We start from the raw sequence: 16,767 nt of genomic DNA on the forward strand, positions 1-16,767 counted from the left end.
GCAATGGCGCAATCTCTGCTCACTGCAACCTCCACCTCCCGGGTTCAAGAGATTCTCCTGCCTCAGCCTCCTGAGTAGCTGGGATTACAGGCACATGTCATCATGCCTGGCTAATTTTTGTATTTTTAGTAAAGATGGGGTTTCACCATGTTGACCAGGCTGGTCTCGAACTCCCGACCTCAGGTGATCCACCTGCCTTGGCCTCCCAAAGTGTTGGGATTACAGGTATGAGCTACCGTACCTGGCCAAATTGTACATTTTGAATGCATGCAGGTTATCCGTCAGTTATACTTCCATAAAGCTGCCAAAACATATTTTTAAAACTCATTGCGACTGGTGCATTTGATATATGTAAATCAGGCTTCAACAAGCAGAAGAAAAAGAAAGGAAGAAGCTGTACTTGTACTGCTGAGCCTGTTTCCCAGGCTGCACTTCTAGCCTTGCCCAGGCCCCACGGGATCCTTCTTCCTCACTCAGAGAACCCCCCAGAGAATTTCCACAAATCAGCGCCTGGTAGCCCGGCTGGTGCACCTGGCACACACAGCTACTTTCCCAGTGAATCTGTTCTGTCTCCGATGGCCTAATTCAAACACCTCCTCCTCCAGGAAGCCATCAGGCCTTGTGCCACACCCTCCTTGCTGGCTCAAACCTCTATCATGGCCCCATCCACCTTGTAACATCGGAATAGGAATGCAGTGCAGGCCAGGCTTGGGGGCACACACCTGTAATCCCAGCACTTTAGGAGGCTGAGGCAGGCAGATGGCTCGACTCTAGGAGTTCAAGACCAGCCTGGGCAATTATATCTCTTAAAGAAAAAAAAAAAAAAAAAGAATCGATGTAGACTCTTCCCATCTTTCACACTAGACGCTGACAATCATCACGAGAGAGGGTAACTGCCATTTGATGAGTGGGCCAGGTGCCATCTGTGGATGCCCTCATTGCCAGCCTACAACAACCAGAAGAATGGAAATTACTGGCTCCGTTTTACAAAAAAGGATGCCCAGGCCGGGCGCGGTGGCTCAAGCCTGTAATCCCAGCACTTTGGGAGGCCAAGATGGGAGGATCACGAGGTCAGGAGATCGAGACCATCCTGGCTAACGCGGTGAAACCCCGTCTCTACTAAAAAAATACAAAAAACTAGCCGGGCGAGGTGGCGGGCGCCTGTAGTCCCAGCTACTCGGGAGGCTGAGGCAGGAGAATGGCGTAAACCCGGGAAGCGGAGCTTGCAATGAGCTGAGATCTGGCCACTGCACTCCAGCCTGGGCGACAGCGCGAGACTCCATCTCAAAAAAAAAAAAAAAAAAAAAGGATGCCCAGAGTGGTGAGAGCCAATCCGAGGCCTCACAGCTGTAATGAAGTTGAGGAACTTCCACCCGCTACTGCTCACTCACCCCGAGGGTGGCCAGAAGCTTCCCTGGATGGGCAGAGAGGAAGGACTTTGCATCTTCAAAACTCTTCAGAGTTATGCAGAGATACCTGACAGGGAGGAAGGGGAGTTACTTTAAGGTAAAAGACATTCCCTTGAAGATTTCCAGAGCAGGACATCCTTAGAGAAAGTAGGTAGCACAGGTAGAAAACCAGGCTCGGCCGAGTGTGGTGGCTCACGCCTATAATCTCAGCAATTTGGGAGGCCAAGGCGGGTGGATCACTTGAGGCCAGGAGTTCAAGACCAGCCTGGCCAACATGGTGAAACCCCGTATCTACTAAAAATACAAAAATTACCTGAGTGTAGTGACATGTACCTGTAATCCCAGCTACTCGGGAGGCTGAGGCAGGAGAATCATTTGAACCCAGGAAGTGGAGGTTACAATGAGCTGAGATCGCACCACTGGACTCCAGCCGTGGCTCCATCTCAAACAAAAACAAAAGCAAACACAAAAACCCACTTAGAACACTGGGAAGAATTTCAGAAGGTCACGGTTGTTATGATCCTCTCCATGATGTAACTGGACAGCAGAGGGGTCTCAGGCCTGAATTTGGGAGTAGAGGGAATATTTCATCCCTTGGCAGGACCAGCCATCTTGACAGGACACCTAGCATCCCTGGATTTCAGACACTAAATGCCAATAACCCTCCCGCTGCCCCACACTCCCCCCCGCAACCCCCCTCTCACAAACATCGGACATAGTGGCAATGAAAACACCTCCGTAGACACTTTTCTAAATGTCCCCTAGGAGGCGGCACCACCCCTGCCTCCTCACTCAGGGCTCCCTGCACAAATGCGTCGGGTGATGGGGGCTGAATCCAGCCCACGCTGCACTTGCCAAGCCAGCTGGGGCCCTGGCACAAGACAGTCCCAGCCTGTTTTCACTGACTTTGCTAATTCTCACAGAGGCACCATGTGGGGTGGGAAGGCCCGGTCCTCGTAACCTCCCTGCTCCCAGGTCCCTGATCAGTCCTTAACACACAGTGGTCCTTGCTCACCTGCGGCCCAGCTCTGGGCTATCTCCATAGCATCCTTTGCCCTGCCTCCCTCCCATCTTCCTCTGGGCCTTCTCTCTGCTCCTACCCTGGGAACTGTCCTCTCAGGAGCGCAGGAGCCAGCTCTCAGCCCTCCTCTCCCGGGCACTCTCGGTACTCAGGAAATATGTTCTGAATTCAGGATTATCCTCGTTCTACTGAGAAGACCTGGAGGACAGAAATCAGCAAGACCTAAAGGGGAGAGGAAGGAGGGCCAGGCTGGGGCGGAGGGGCCCCACCCCGGAGCCCAGGAGCAGCCTCACCACAAGCTGAGTCACAGAAGGCTCAGAGGGCTGCGAGGGCCCAATCGGCACTGCCATCCTGCCCAGGCTCTGAGTCACCAGCTGGTGAGGGGCAGCTGCAGCCCAGCAGGAAACAAAGTCTAGCGTGGAAGAGGTGGGAGGGAGGTGGTGGGGCCCGAAACCCCACTCGGCTCGCCTTAGAGGAACTGGGAGTGACTGTCCGGCACTGGCTCAGCAGCAAACAGCTTTCAAGGACGTGCTAGGAGTCAGGAACTGGGCCAGCTCCAGTCCCTTCCTTCTGGGGCTCTCACTTTGGAGGACGGGGTGGATGGGAGGTAAGATTTGTGCACAAGTGCCCAGGACACACAAGGCACACAGGGTTCTTTTTTTTTTTTTTTAGAGATGGGGTTTTGCTCTGTCACTCAGGCTGGCATGCAGCGGAATGATCATAGCTCAATGCAGCCTCAAACTCCTGGGCTCAAGGGATCCTCACTCCTTGACCTCCCAAAACATCAGAGGCTTGAGCCACTACAAGGGGTTCTTTTTCTTTTTCTTTTCTTTTTTTCCTTTTTTTTTTTTCAGACAGAGTTTCACTCTTGTCACCCAGGCTGGAGTGCAATGGCGAGATCTCGGCTCACTGCAACCTCTGCATCCCGGGTTCAAGTGATTCTCCTGCCTCAGCCTCCCGAGCAGCTGGGATGACAGGGGCCCACCACCATGCCCAGCTAATTTTTTTTGTATTTTTAGTAGAAACGATGTTTCACCATGTTGGCCAGGCTGGTCTTGAACTCCTGAGCTCAGATGATCCACTTGCCTCGGTCTCCCAAAGCGCTGGGATTACAGGCGTAAGCCACGGCGCCTGGCCGCAATTTTTTTATTTTATTTTATTTTTTTTTTGAGACCAAGTCTTGCTCTGTTGCCCAGGCTGGAGTGCAGTAGCTGGATCTCGGCTCACTGCATCCTCTGCCTCCCGGGTTCAAGGGATTCCTCATACCTCAGTCTCCTGGAAGGGATTTCAGGCACAGGCCACCACTCCCAGCTAAATTTTTTTTTTTTTTTTTTTTTTTTCAGATGGAGTCTTGCTCTGTCTCGCAGGCTGGAGTGCAATGGTGCGATCTCGGCTCACTGCAACCTCCTCCTCCCGGATTCAAGTGATTCTCCTGCTTCAGCCTCCCGAGTAGATGGGATTTCAAGCACCCACCACCACACCCAGCTAATTTTTTTGTGTTTTTTAGTAGAGACAGAGTTTCACTGTGTTGGCCAGGGTGGTCTCGAATTCCTGACCTTGTGAGTCACCTGCCTCGGCCTCCCAAAGTGCTGAGATTACAAGCGTGAGCCACTGCAACTGGTACAACTTTTTTTTTTCAATTAGCCAGGTGTAGTGGTACATGCCTGTAGTCCCGGCTACTCAGGAGGCTGGGTCGGGAGGATTGTTTGAGCCCAGGAGTTTGAGGCTGCAGTGAGCCATGATCAACCCACTGTACTCCAGCCTGGGTTACAGAGCAAGAGGTCTTATCCCTGAAAAAAATAAAAATAAAAATAAAAAAGATATAGCAGAGAAGCCCATTTTGTGTTTGAGAAAAAGCTGAACTTGTAGGATTGCATCTGGAGGATGGTGTGGGAAGTGTGGGGTACTGCAGCTCTAAAGCAGGCAGAGCTATGTATCGGTCTCATCCTCATCTCTTATTTTTTTGGGGGGGACAGGGGTGGACAGAGTCTTGCTCTGTCACCCAGGCTGGAGTACAGTGATGCAATCTTGGCTCACTGCAACCCCCGCCTCTCTGGTGCAAGTGATTCTTGTGCCTCAGCCTCCCGAGTAGCTGGGATTACAGACGTGCACCACCACGCCTGGCTAATTTTTGTATTTTTAGTAAAGATGAGGTTTCACCATGTTGGCCAGGCTGGTCTCAAACTATTGACCTCAGGTAATCTGTCCACCTCGGCTTCCCAAAATGTGTGAGCCACCACACCTGGCTTCATCTGTTACTTTAAAATAACAATAAATTATTTAAAAATAGAGGCTGGGCACGGTGCCTCACATCTGTAATCCCAGCACTTTGGGAGGCCGAGGCAGGTGGATCACGAGGTCAGGAGTTTGAGACTAGCTTGGTCAACATGGTGAAACCCCGTCTTTACTACAAATACAAAAATTAGCTGGACGTGGTAGCACGCGCCTGTAATCCCAGCTACTCAGGCGGCTGAGGCAGGAGAATCGCTTGAACCCAGGAGGCGGAGGTTGCAGTGAGCTGAGATGGCGCCACTGCACTGCAGCCTGGTGACAGAGCAAGACTCTTGTCTTGCAAAAAAAAAAAAAAAAAAAAAAATAGAGATGAGGTCTTGCTGTGTTGCCCAGGCTGCTCTCAAACTCCTGGGCTCAAGTGATCCTCCTGCCTCAACCTTCCAAAGTGTTGGGATTACAGGCGTGAGCCACCGCGACTGGTCTCATCCTCATTTCTTACTTACACCTCATAGAGCCTCAGTTCCCTCTCCTGTAAAATGGGTGTCCCCCAAAAGCTGTGGTGACCATTCAATGAGGCAGAAGCTACAAAGCACTGAACTGAACACAGGAGCCTGCAATGAATGGACGCTTCCGTTATCTTTATCATCCTGAAGTTACTTCTCACTCCCCGCCTGTCTGCTGGCACTTCAGTGGCCCCATGCCTGACTTCAGTGCTGTTGGATCCAACCACAGAATTGTGACCTGGGAAGGCGGTGAGGCACCTCCTTCCTGGAAGTCTGCAAGCAAAAGCTCTGCACAGTAGCAGAGGCCCAGATGCCCTGTAGAAAGGACTTTGTATCCCATGATGTGGCATGGCCACTGCAGGCATGAGCATGTTGGTACAGGTCTATGAACAAGCCTGTGAGGTCCCAAGGACCAGGTGGGTCCCTCACTGTCACATTCCCCTCCAGTGCCCAGAATGGTGTTCTGCACAACATACGTGCTCCCTCGAGCTCCCATTACGACTGACACTAGTGATGTCATGTCGAAGGAGGACACTCCTGGTCCTCAGAGAGAAAGATCTATTTAAACAGATAATTGCACACACACAAAATCATGTTGAATGTGCTGCTTGCCATGAAGGAGGAGTTTAGGACACTGGGGAGGGGGTGATAATAATGGCAGGCCTGACCTAGTCAGCGGGGTGGGGTACAGAAATGTCCTCTCTGATGAAGGGTAATTATCTGAGGTTGAAGGCTGAATGCTGCTTGGTGGGGCAAGATGGGGGAAAAAAAAGATTCATGTTTCACACAGCCAGGCACGGTGGCTCACGCCTGTAATCCCAGCACTTTGGGAGCCAAGGCGGGTGGATCACCTGAACTCAGGAGTTTGAGACCAGCCTGATCAACATGGTGAAACCCCGTCTCTACTAAAAATACCAAAATTAGCCAGGCGTGGTGGCGGGTGCCTGTAATCCCAGCTACTCAGGAGGCTGAGGCAGGAGAATCGCTGGAGCCTGGGAGGCGGAGGTTGCAGTGAGCAGAGATTGCGCCACTGTACTCCAGCCTGGGTGACAGAGCAAGACTGTCTCAAATAATATAATAAAAAAAAAAAAAAAAAAGAGGGCCTGGCACAGTGGCTCACGCCTGTAATCCCAGCACTTTGGGAAGCCAGGGTGGGTGGATCACAAGGTCAGGAGTTCAAGACCAGCCTGGCCAAGATGGTGAAACCTTGTCTCTACTAAAAATACCAAAATTAGCCAGGCATGGTGGTGGGAACCTGTAATCCCAGCTACTTGAGTGTCTGAGGCAGAGAATTGCTTGAACCCAGGAGGCCGAGGTTGCAGTGAGCTGAGATCGTGCCACTGCACTCCAGCCTGGGCGACAGAGCGGCTGGAGTGACAGAGAGAGACTCTCTCAAAAAAAGAATCCACGTTTCTTTTTTTTTTTTTTTTTTTTTTTTTTTTTGAGACGGAGTCTCGCTCTGTCGCCCAGGCTGGAGTGCAGTGGTGCGATCTTGGCTCACTGCAAGCTCCGCCTCCTGGGTTTACGCCATTCTCCTGCCTCAGCCTCCCGAGTAGCTGGGACTACAGGCGCCCGCCACCGCGCCCGGCTAATTTTTTGTATTTTTAGTAGAGACGGGGTTTCACCGTGGTCTCGATCTCCTGACCTCGTGATCCACCCGCCTCGGCCTCCCAAAGTGCTGGGATTACAGGCGTGAGCCACCGCGCCCGGCCAAGAATCCGCGTTTCATAAGCCCTGAGGTGGGATGGAGCAGGGCTAGTTTGAGGATGTGAAATCTCAGTGTGGCTAGAGAATGGGGAGGGGAAGCGGGGGGAGGGGCTGGCAGGGGCCCCCAGTGCCATGTCCAGAGTCTGAATTTCTCTCCAGGACAGTGGAAGCCACAGAAGGTTAGAAGTGAGGGAATTGGTAAGATCATATCTGTGTTTTATAACAATTCCTCTGGCTCCCAGTGAGGAATGCATGGGGGGCTGGAGGCAGCGAGGCCAGTTTCCTGGACTTGGGGTGGCAGTAGAGCTGGGGAGAGGTGACAGCTTGGCCACTGAAGGAGTGAGAGGGAGTTTAGCAGCCTGAGGCCAGCTGACAGACGGAACAGGCTATGAGCTTCGGACCTTTCTACCACCCAACAGTTAATAAAGAGAGGCAGTCTGGGCTGGGTGCCAGGGTCCCTTCTGCACAATGGGCCATGCCAACTGGGTAAACAGAGGTAGATACATGATATTCCTTAAAAACAAAATCCTGATTCATTCACACTCCTTGCTGTTTACTGGAGGTGTTTGTTTTTTTTCTCCTGGTCTATTTCAGGTTTGACAGGTTTGTGGGGAGAGCAGAGCTGGGACTCCGTGCCAACTGGGAGGGAGAGGGACTCAGGGGGAGAGAAAGGGCCCCTCCTTCTTCCTACAGGACTAGGAAGGGGTCTTGGGCTGGGCTCGTGAGGAATGCTTTTGGGCAAATCGCTTTCCTTTTCTGGGTCTCCGTCCAAGCTCTGGTTCTGACCGTCTGAACCCTCCCTTTCAAAGCCAAATATTATTATTCTTCGCCCTTGGCTCCCTGCTTCCAAATATGCTTGAGGGTGTGGTGGGGAGGGGAGGGGCGGGGCAGCTTTGCAGGGAGGCAGTGGGCAGAAGCCACTTCCAGAGAAAGGCCTGATGAATCAGGAGCTGTAGGTGGCATTCTCTGTTCAAGAGGGGCAGGCCCAGCAGGTGGGCAGGGAGAACCTTTCCTTTCTGCTCCAGATGCAGACTATTGCCACCCTCTGTCCACAGCCCTGGCATTTCCACCAGGTTCTGGGGCCTGAGCCAAGAAAAGGGGGTGGGAGCCCCTGGTGAATAGAGACAGTGTCCAGAGTCCTAGAAAAAGGACAGATATCTCCCCGTCTTGCAGATTTCAGAAATCCTTGCTATAGAAAGAGCTCTTACAAATCACTAAGAAAAAGATAGACATCCCCCCAGAAAAGCAGCCAGAGGATATCAATTTTAAAAACCACAAATAGCCAGGCTGGATGCAGTGGCTCATACCTGTAATCCCAGCACTTTGGGAGACCGAGGCAGGCAGATCACCTGAGGTCAGGAGTTAGAGACCAGCCTGGCCAACATGGCAAAACCCCATTTCTACTAGAAATACAAAAATTAGCTGGGCATGGTGGCAGGTGCCTATAATCCCAGCTACTTGGGAAGCTGAGGCAGAAGAATTGCTTGAACCCAGGAGGTGGAGATTGCAGTGAGCAGAGATCGTGCCACTGTACTCTAGCCTGGGCAACAGAACAAGACCCTGTCTCAAAAAATAAATAAATAAATAAATAAAACCCACAAATGGCCACTAAATGTGTGAAAAGATTCTTCCATTTACTCACAACTAACAAGGGGACATCAAAATGGCCTCCAGCGTAAGGGCAGGAGTTTCCAGCATTTTAGAGTTGAGAAATTCTCTGATGTCAAACTTCCTGGAATCCTTCATAGTGCTGATGACGATGTTTGTTTTTCTTTCCTCAAAAAAAAAAAAAAAAAGGGCAAATAACTTCATTCCTTCCCCACCCAAAGACTGTAACTTTTTTTATTACAAGAATTGATCTATTGACATATAGCAGAGAGAGTTGACTATGTTTAAAGAGCTTTACAATCTTTCCACAGTGAAAAAAAAAAATTCTGTTCTGTATGCTCAAGTTGTCTCCCCATCTGGGGTCCCACCAGTCCATGCCAGGGCCCATCCCTCCTTCCCTGCAGGAAGTCCTAGATCAGCCATCTGGCTTGGGCCCCACAAGGACTCACCTTGTTGCCTTTTGCTCACTCACACCTTTACCTGTCATGCCTTCTCTGTGCCTACCTGTTCCAGTGTGTTTGAACAAGGATTGCTGTATGCATACGATGGAATATATATATACATATGTACATACATATATATACACACACACACATATGTACATACATACATATATAAAAAGAGGCAAGATCTCATTCTGTCACCCAGGCTGGAGTGCAGTGGCGAGATCATAGCTCGCTGCAGCCTCAAACTCCTGGGCTCAAGGTCTTCCTGCTTCTGCCTTCTAGTAGCTGGGACTACAAGCATGCATGACCATGCCCAGCTAATTTTTTTAAAAAATTATTTACTACGGGGTCTCGCTCTGTTGTCCATGCTGGTCTCAAACTCCTGGCCTCAAGCGATCCTCCTGCCTCAGCTTCCCAAAGTGCAGGCATTACGAGTGTGAGCCACCGTGCCCAGCCTGAATATCATTAAAAAAAAAAAAAATCATGGCAACAATTTATTCAACTATAAAATGGGCTTTATCGTTCCTACCCCAGAAGCTGTGAGGACGGTAGGAGGCAGAAATGCCCTTGGCGTGACACCTGTTCTGTGGTCCATCTCCATAAACGGCAGCTCTTCCTGAACGTTCTTCAAGCAGGCTCCTTCTTGCCAATCAGGTCCCAAGGTATCATCTCCTCTTCCTACCTAGACCACTTTCCTAGATGGCATCCCACCCCAACCCCACTGGTCATCCTATCCCATCTTAATGTTTATTACTCTCTGATGTCATTTTATTTATTTGTTGTATTTTCTTCCCCCAGCATAACACTATAACCTCTATGAAGACGAGGACCGTGACTTTCTTGCATACTGATATATCTCCAATACCTAGACTAGCACCCAACACATAGTAGGTGCTTTCATATTTATTTTTTCACTTTAAAATAAATGGTGGCTCACACCTGTAATCCCAGCACTTTGGGAGGCTTAGGCGGGAGGATCCCTTGAGCCCAGGAGTTGGAGACCAGCCTGGGCAGCATGGTGAGATCCCATCTCTATGAAAAACATTTTTTAATTAGCTGGGTGGGGTAGCCCAAGGGTGAGCCTGGAGGATGCCTTGAGCCCAGGAGGCCAAGGCTGCACTGAGTCCATGTTCGCACCACTGCACTCCAGCTTGGGCAACAGAGAGAGACCTTGTCTCAAAAATAAAAATAAAATAAACTTTGTTGAAGTATAATTTTGATACAATAAAATGCATCCGTTTGATGCATCTGTACAGTTTGATAAATTTCGATAAATATGTACTGTTACCAACACCTCAGTCAAGACATAGGACCATTTTTATCCCCCTAAAGTTCCCTCCAGATTTTTTTGCCATCAATTCTCCTTCACCTCACCCCTAGACAAGGCAGTTTTTTTTGGTGTGAAATGAATGAATCTTAAATTGTCAGGGACTGGCCCCAGATTTGCGGAGAGCTATTCACGTAAGTGCACAGCACCCTACTGTTTACAATGCCTTTCTCTCTCTTTCTTTCTTTCTCTCTTTCTCTCTCTCTCTCTTTCTTTTTAGACGGAGTCTCGCTCTGTTTACCCAGGCTGGAGTGCAGTGGCGCGATCTTGGCTCACTGCAACCTCCACCTCCCGGGTTCAAGCAATTCTTCTGCCTCAGCCTTCTGAGCAGCTGGGATTACAGGCACGTGCCACCATGCCCAGCTAACTTTTGCATTTTTAGTAGAGATGGGGTTTCACCATATTGGCCAGGCTGGTCTCGAACTCCTGATCTCGTGATCTGCCCTCCTCAGCCTCCCAAAGTGCCGAGATTACAGGCGTGAGTCACTGCACCTGGCCACCTTTCCACTTTCATCTCATGTGCCTCTCACATATGAAGCCATGGATGGTCAGATGGATTAGGTGACATATGACAGAAGGTCTCCAAAGCAAGAGGAGACCTTCTGGATGCTCAAGTTGCCTCCCTATCTGGGGTCCCACCCTGGGCCAGGGGCCTCACATGGTAGGGAGGCTGTGGGTGTTCCAGGCTTGGGTGCGCCCTGAAGGCTGGGGAAAGGTCGCTGTGGCCCCATCTCTACCCAATCTAGCCTAGGCCTCCAGCCCAGCCGAGAAGATGCCTCTGGTGCCCAGATGCCAGCTAGCTCCAGCTTGCTCCTCCCTGGGCAGAACAGATCCTACAGTTTGGGCTATGGGAAAAATGAAACGAGGTTATCAGCATCACTTGCTTCTGGTTGCGCAGAGAGAATCAGACACTGGGTGCCAGAAGACTTGACCTTTGGCCAGGTTCTCCCTCTGCCTCACTGTGTGCCCTTAGCAAGTCACTTTCTCTCTCTGGGCCTCAGTTTCCACCTCTATAAAAGGAAACTAGTGACCTCCGCCAGCATGACTTCAACTCCACCTGATGATGACTCTTTGACGCATGAATGCATCCCGTGCTTGAAAGGCCGGGCCCTTGCCCATGCTGTCCCCACTCCCTGGAATGCTGTTTCTCAATATCTGCTGTCAAAAGTCTTGTTTTTCAGCTTCCAGTTCTGTTCCTACCCTCTCTGTGATTTTCCTTAAAACAGAATGTTCTGCTCCTTCCTCAAGCTTCTCTAAGCTCTTGAGGGCAGGGACTATGAATAATAGGATGACACGTTCTGTTTATTGAGAGATGATGGACGCTGGTGCCAGACACTATGCTGGGCATTTTGTTATATCATTTAACCCTCCCCCAAAAAGCGTCATTCTCTTTTGACAGACGAGGTAGTTGAAGTTCAAAGAGGTAATGCCACTTGTCCAGGGTCACAGAGGGGAGGGCAGCTTGGGCTTCCTCCTCTTTTCACCCCCAGCATCTAGCAGAGGGTCTGACATACAGGTGTTGACCATCCGTTGCTGAATGACTGGTAAGTGACTGAATGCATGAATGAATGCCCGCATCACTTTAATCCATTTCAAACCTACCTCCTGTGGTGTGCACAGGCCTGAAGTACAGGTGCTCAGCAAATTTAACTGTTATCATCATCACTTCCTGCCTTATGCCACAGTTACACTAAGAGCTGTCCAATAACAGGGTGAAATGCATGAGAGAAGTGGTGAGTGCTTAGTTACCAGGGGTCAACAAGCAGAAAGTGGATGGCCTTGTCCAGGTGCAGATCAGGAGATCTGAGCACCAGCAGCCAAGGAAGGATTGAGATCTGGGGATTCCACTTGTTAACCTGACTGTCTCCCCTGCCAGCTTGGGATGTCCTGAGAGTGAAACACATTCCCCTGGCACTGCGACCCACCCATGCCCAGCCCCACAGGCTGGTGCATGTTGGTCTCCAGGCTTTGATTCCGGTAGTCTTTTGCAAACTGTAAAGTGCTACTGCTTTTTCCTTTTCTGATTTGCTCTGTCCCTCAAGCCGCCTCCCGCGTGAAATGCCCATATGCTGGGCCTGAGGCAAGCCCGCCTGGCACTGGGGCGGGGGTGCCTTCGGGCCAGAGCCTTCCCCACCCCCTTCCTATAGCCATTGTGCAAGACCGGCCGGCACACCTTCTGGGGCAGGTCGAATCAAGGCCAGGGAACTTCCTGAGCGCGGGCAGTGGCGGGCGGGACTGGGGGGGCAGGGGGCACTGTTCAGGGAAGAGGAGGGGGCGAACACCGAATTCCGGTCCGTAGGTCCAGGCGTCCCCTGCCAGTGCCCCACATCCTCCTCGGAGCGATTCTTTTCCCGCGCGGGCACGGTTGGGGAGGGGAGCGGGGTGACACTCAGGTTGGAGTCTCTCAGAGCACCCCCAGTTTTTCAGCTGCCCCCACCAGCCCCGTCTCTTTCTCTGCTTAGGTACAGGGCGAGTACGCTCTCCGCGCGTCTCTCCGCGGTCTCCCTTTCTGGGACCTTCTCTTTGTCTCCGTCTCCAGGGCGGTCCCGGCGTCCCCGGCCCCTGTGCCCCGCCCGCCCGAGGCAGCGGAGGGGGCGGGGCATACGGGGCGGGCCCTGGAGGGGCTGGGTGGGGCGCAGGGGTATAGGACCGAGGGTGGGGCGGGGTGGGGCCCGGCGGGCGCAGGGGTGCAGGGCAGCGGGCGGGGAGGGGGCGGGGTTGCCCTGCGGGGGCGTGGCCTGGTGGGGCGGGGCAGGGCGCAGGGGTGCAGGGCCGAAGGCGGGGAGGGGGCCAAGGCTGCCCGCTGGTGGGACGGGGCCCGACCGGGAGCGGAGCCGGAGCGGAAGCCGCAGCCGGGCGTCGGGAGCGTCGGGAGCGGGGGAAGCAGGGCGGGCCGGGTTCCATGGCGCCAGCGGCGTCCGCCTGAGCAGCGCGGGCAACAGCAGTGGCGTCGGCCGGATCGGGCCGCGACTCCTCCTGGCCATGGGGGACGTGCTGTCCACACACCTGGACGACGCCCGGCGCCAGCACATCGCAGGTGAGGGTCGCGCCGCGCCACGCGCGCCCAGGGTCCCGCCAGAACCCCCGGACCACGCCCCCGCCCCGGCCAGCAGTCGGCGCCGGGGCCGGGATCTCGGGGGAGTCAGGCCGGGCGGGTGGGAGCCGCCAGGGAGCGCGCCCCGCGTCCGAGCTCGTTCCCTCCGAGCCTGGGCGCCCCTTCCCGCGCTCTTCTGAGCGCCACCTTTACCGGCTGAAGGGGACTCGGAACCCCTTCTCTCCCGAAACTCCTTCGGATCCCGGGCTTGGCTAACCCCAGCTCACAACCCCTGGCCGAGCTGGGGCAGGGGTCGCAGCCTGCCGCCCACCGTTGACTGTCCCCGCCCAGAAACGTTCCAAGCCCATCCGCTATCAGCTTTGGGATCTCCCTGACCCAGTCAGCGCGCGCTCACCTTCCTCCCCAGCCGTCCTGTCCCCAGCTCCGCTGGGCCCCAGCCCTGGTACACGTGGCGGAGGCTTCCTGAGGACGGGCCCATGAAGGCCCGGGACTGATCCTGGGGAGCGGGGCCAGGGATCGATAGGGCGCCCCGGAGGCGGTGGGGTTCCATGTTCTTTGGCGCAGACAGCAGGCTGCCCCTGTCAGCAGCAGGGGCCAGGGGACTGGTCACCAGAGTGGGGGGCCCTCAGGGCCAGTCGCCAGCCCCTTCAACCCCGTCCTTCAGCCAACCCTGCTCTCAGCCTATTACTGCACAGTGGCCACTTCTTCCAAGGACAGCTGTCCCCAAGGCTCCTGGGGAAGCCGGAGCTGCGGTGGAGGCCTGGGTTCCTTTTCCCTACAGACTCTGGAGAAGGCGGAGATAGGATGAGGATCTCGGCTGCCTGAGAAACTCTTCTCTGGCCGAGCTCTCCTGGCTGGTGGAGCTGCCCTGGGTGGAATCCCAGCATTTGCTTCCCAGACATCTGTCCTGTACACCTTGGTTTTCTCCTCTTTGAAATGGGGTCGGTGCTTTCTTTCTTATTAATGAGTTGTTGGAAGGCTTATGTGAAGTAACTCATATGGCTTGCTTAGCACAGAGCCTGGCATAGGAGAGGCACTTATACGTGGGGTGACGGTTCAGGTGGGTTGCCCCTCACTGTCTAGTGGGCCCTGAGCACCGCGTCTGCCTGCACTTATTTTTGTGTCCTGTAGAATTTCACCACCGTGTTCTCCACGGTCCCTTGAGAGCAAGAAGCCCTGAGAGCAGTGGCCAGGTGTCCTTTAACTCCATGTCTCCAGGGCCGCACCCATGCTGGGCACCAGGGAGGTGCTGGGGAGGTCTGCCAAGTGACTGTGGTCGTGGGCCAAGTCCTAAGGCCAGAGTCCCTCCCTTGTTCTAGGCCTGGGGCTGGCTGGACACAGGGGTGATTAGGGTGATGTGGAAATGAATCAGACCCTCTCTAGCCTCTCACCAGTGTGGAGTGAAGTCCTGGAAAGCCTCCTTGTCGACCAGGCCTGGACTCTGGGAGGAGGAAGGGCCAGGGCGGAGCCTTCCTGTCCCCTCCCTGTCACAGCAGCCTCCTGGGGCTCTGTAACAGTCCCTCCATTCAGGACCTCCTGTGGAGGCCCCTCGAGTGGCCTGGGTGGGGTGTGCCATGCGTTCCGTGGGGTTTTTCCTCTCCCCATACTCAGTGCTGGGCCTCCCTGCCTTCCTGTCTCCTGGGCTGAGAATTGCCAGCCCACCCGCTCTCCCCTGGCATGTTACAGGGGAGTGGACGGAGACCACAGAAGGTGAAGTGTCCTTTACTGGAGAGGGTTGGATTTGTTTTCTGGGTACCAGGCTGGGTGGGAGAAAGTTGTGCCCACTCAGAGCCTGCTGGTCTCTCTCTTCTCCACACTTCAGTGCTATTTATAACCCTCTTTAAACGCCTCGAATTCCTGGTCCAGACTCACCTGAGGAGAGTTCCTGATGTGGAGGGGTGGGGTGTCGGAAGGGGGCAGCCGGGAAGCCTCCCAGCCTCCTCCAGAGGAAGTGAACTGCCTTAGAAATCTCTGCTGGAAGGGAATGAGGGCGTGTATTTGCCGTCTCCAGTGATCCAGGCACCTTCTTCACCCCACCCAAGGAGCAGTAGGTACTCTCAAAGCCGGCAATTAAAATTCCAGAGCCCTCCCTACCTGAGGCCTTGTTCTGTGCCCCAGTAGAAATGTCAGAGTTAGGGACATCCCTTCCCATACTGCTCTGAGCTCCCGGGCCTGTTAGGGTTCCGAGGTTTGACCTGTAGCTTTGTGTCCGCCCCGAGCAGGTAAGCAGGTGAATGCCAGCCTGCCTGCAAGTCCTGGCAAAGGTCAGGCGTGCTCCCGGCCACGGTGCTGTTTTGCTGCCACGGCACCTTTCATCCTGGGATTTCAAAGCCCCCGGCAAGCAGAGGCTTGTCTCCACACCAGGAGCCCCGCGGGGCTGGTGGCAGGTTGACTCCCGCCTCCTTACACGGGGGAGTGTGCGGGGAGGAAGAAGCTCTGGCCCGGGAGCTGGGAGGCCTGAGGATCCTTGGGCAGGCCACTTCCTCTCCCTGGGTCTCAGTTTCCCTAGTTGTGAACCGAAGTGGGTGGGCTACTCGATGGCTGAAGTCCCTTTCAGCTCTGAGGGTCTAACAGTCCCAAATTTTCCCCACAAATCTCCCCCAGACTGAAGCCAGCTCAAGGTCCCAATATAACTTCTGCAACCTTGGAGTAACATTTTTTTTTTTTTTTTTTGAGACAGGGTCTTGCTCTGTCACCCAGGCTGGAGGGCAGTGGCATCATCATAGCTAACTGCAGCCTTGACCTCCTGGGCTCAAGTGATCCTCCCACCTCAGCCTCCCAAGTAGCTGGGACTACAGGCATGCGCCACCATGCCGAGCTAATTTGTGTGTGTGTGTGTGAGACAGGGTCTCCCTATGTTGTCCAGGCTGGTCTTGAACTCCTGGGCTCAAGCAATCCTCCTTTGAGATCAAGCAAGGCTCCTTTGGGAGCCTTGGCCTCCCAAAGTGCTAGGATTACAGGTGTGAGCTTCCCGCCCCTCAGCTAACATCTTTTTAGTTTTTTGGAGACAGAGTCTCACTCTCTCTCCCAGGTTGGAGTCCAGTGGCACAATCTCAGCCCACTGCAACCTCCACCTCCTGGGTTCAAGTGATTCTCCTGCCTCAGCCCTCTGTTACAGGTACGCACCACCATGCTCGACTGATTTTTGTATTTTTAGTGGAGATGGGGATTTCACCATACTGGTCAGGCTGGTCTTGAACTCCTGACCTCAGGTGATCTGCCCTTCTCAGCCTCCCAAAGTGCCAAGATTACAGGCGTGAACCACCACACCCAGTCAAAAATAACAGCTTTATTGAGGCATAATTCACCTACCATACAATTCACCCACCTAAAGTGTACACTTCAGTGGTTTTTAGTATATTCACAGAATTGCACAACCATTGCCACCATCAAAGTTGGAGCGTTTTCATCAGCTCTGAAAGAAATCCCTTACTCTTACTCCCTTAGTAGTTGCTCCTG

At 53.5% G+C, this 16,767-nt stretch overlaps 1 protein-coding gene and 1 long non-coding RNA gene across 4 annotated transcripts in view; one reads left to right on the forward strand and one right to left on the reverse strand.

Moving 5' to 3' along the window:
- Window positions 1–818: 818 nt before the first annotated feature.
- On the reverse strand, window positions 819–2,646 carry LOC114672623 (uncharacterized). Its single transcript, XR_003723021.2, has 4 exons — window positions 2,510–2,646; window positions 1,743–1,851; window positions 1,392–1,476; window positions 819–946 (listed from the first exon to the last, which is right to left on the reverse strand). It is a non-coding gene; the product is annotated as an uncharacterized LOC114672623 (long non-coding RNA).
- A 280-nt stretch (window positions 2,647–2,926) lies between these two features.
- NIBAN2 (niban apoptosis regulator 2) overlaps window positions 2,927–16,767 on the forward strand; it is a 72,858-nt gene continuing 59,017 nt past the window's right edge. The window contains exon 1 of one of the 3 annotated variants that reach the window (XM_077965228.1): window positions 2,927–3,037. In XM_077965228.1, coding sequence (XP_077821354.1) covers window positions 3,031–3,037 — 7 coding nt within the window. In that variant the 5' untranslated portion in view covers window positions 2,927–3,030. 3 annotated transcript variants of the gene reach the window in all.

The sequence above is a fragment of the Macaca mulatta genome, chromosome 15 (genome assembly GCF_049350105.2).
Source record: "Macaca mulatta isolate MMU2019108-1 chromosome 15, T2T-MMU8v2.0, whole genome shotgun sequence".
Lineage (NCBI taxonomy): Eukaryota > Metazoa > Chordata > Mammalia > Primates > Cercopithecidae > Macaca > Macaca mulatta.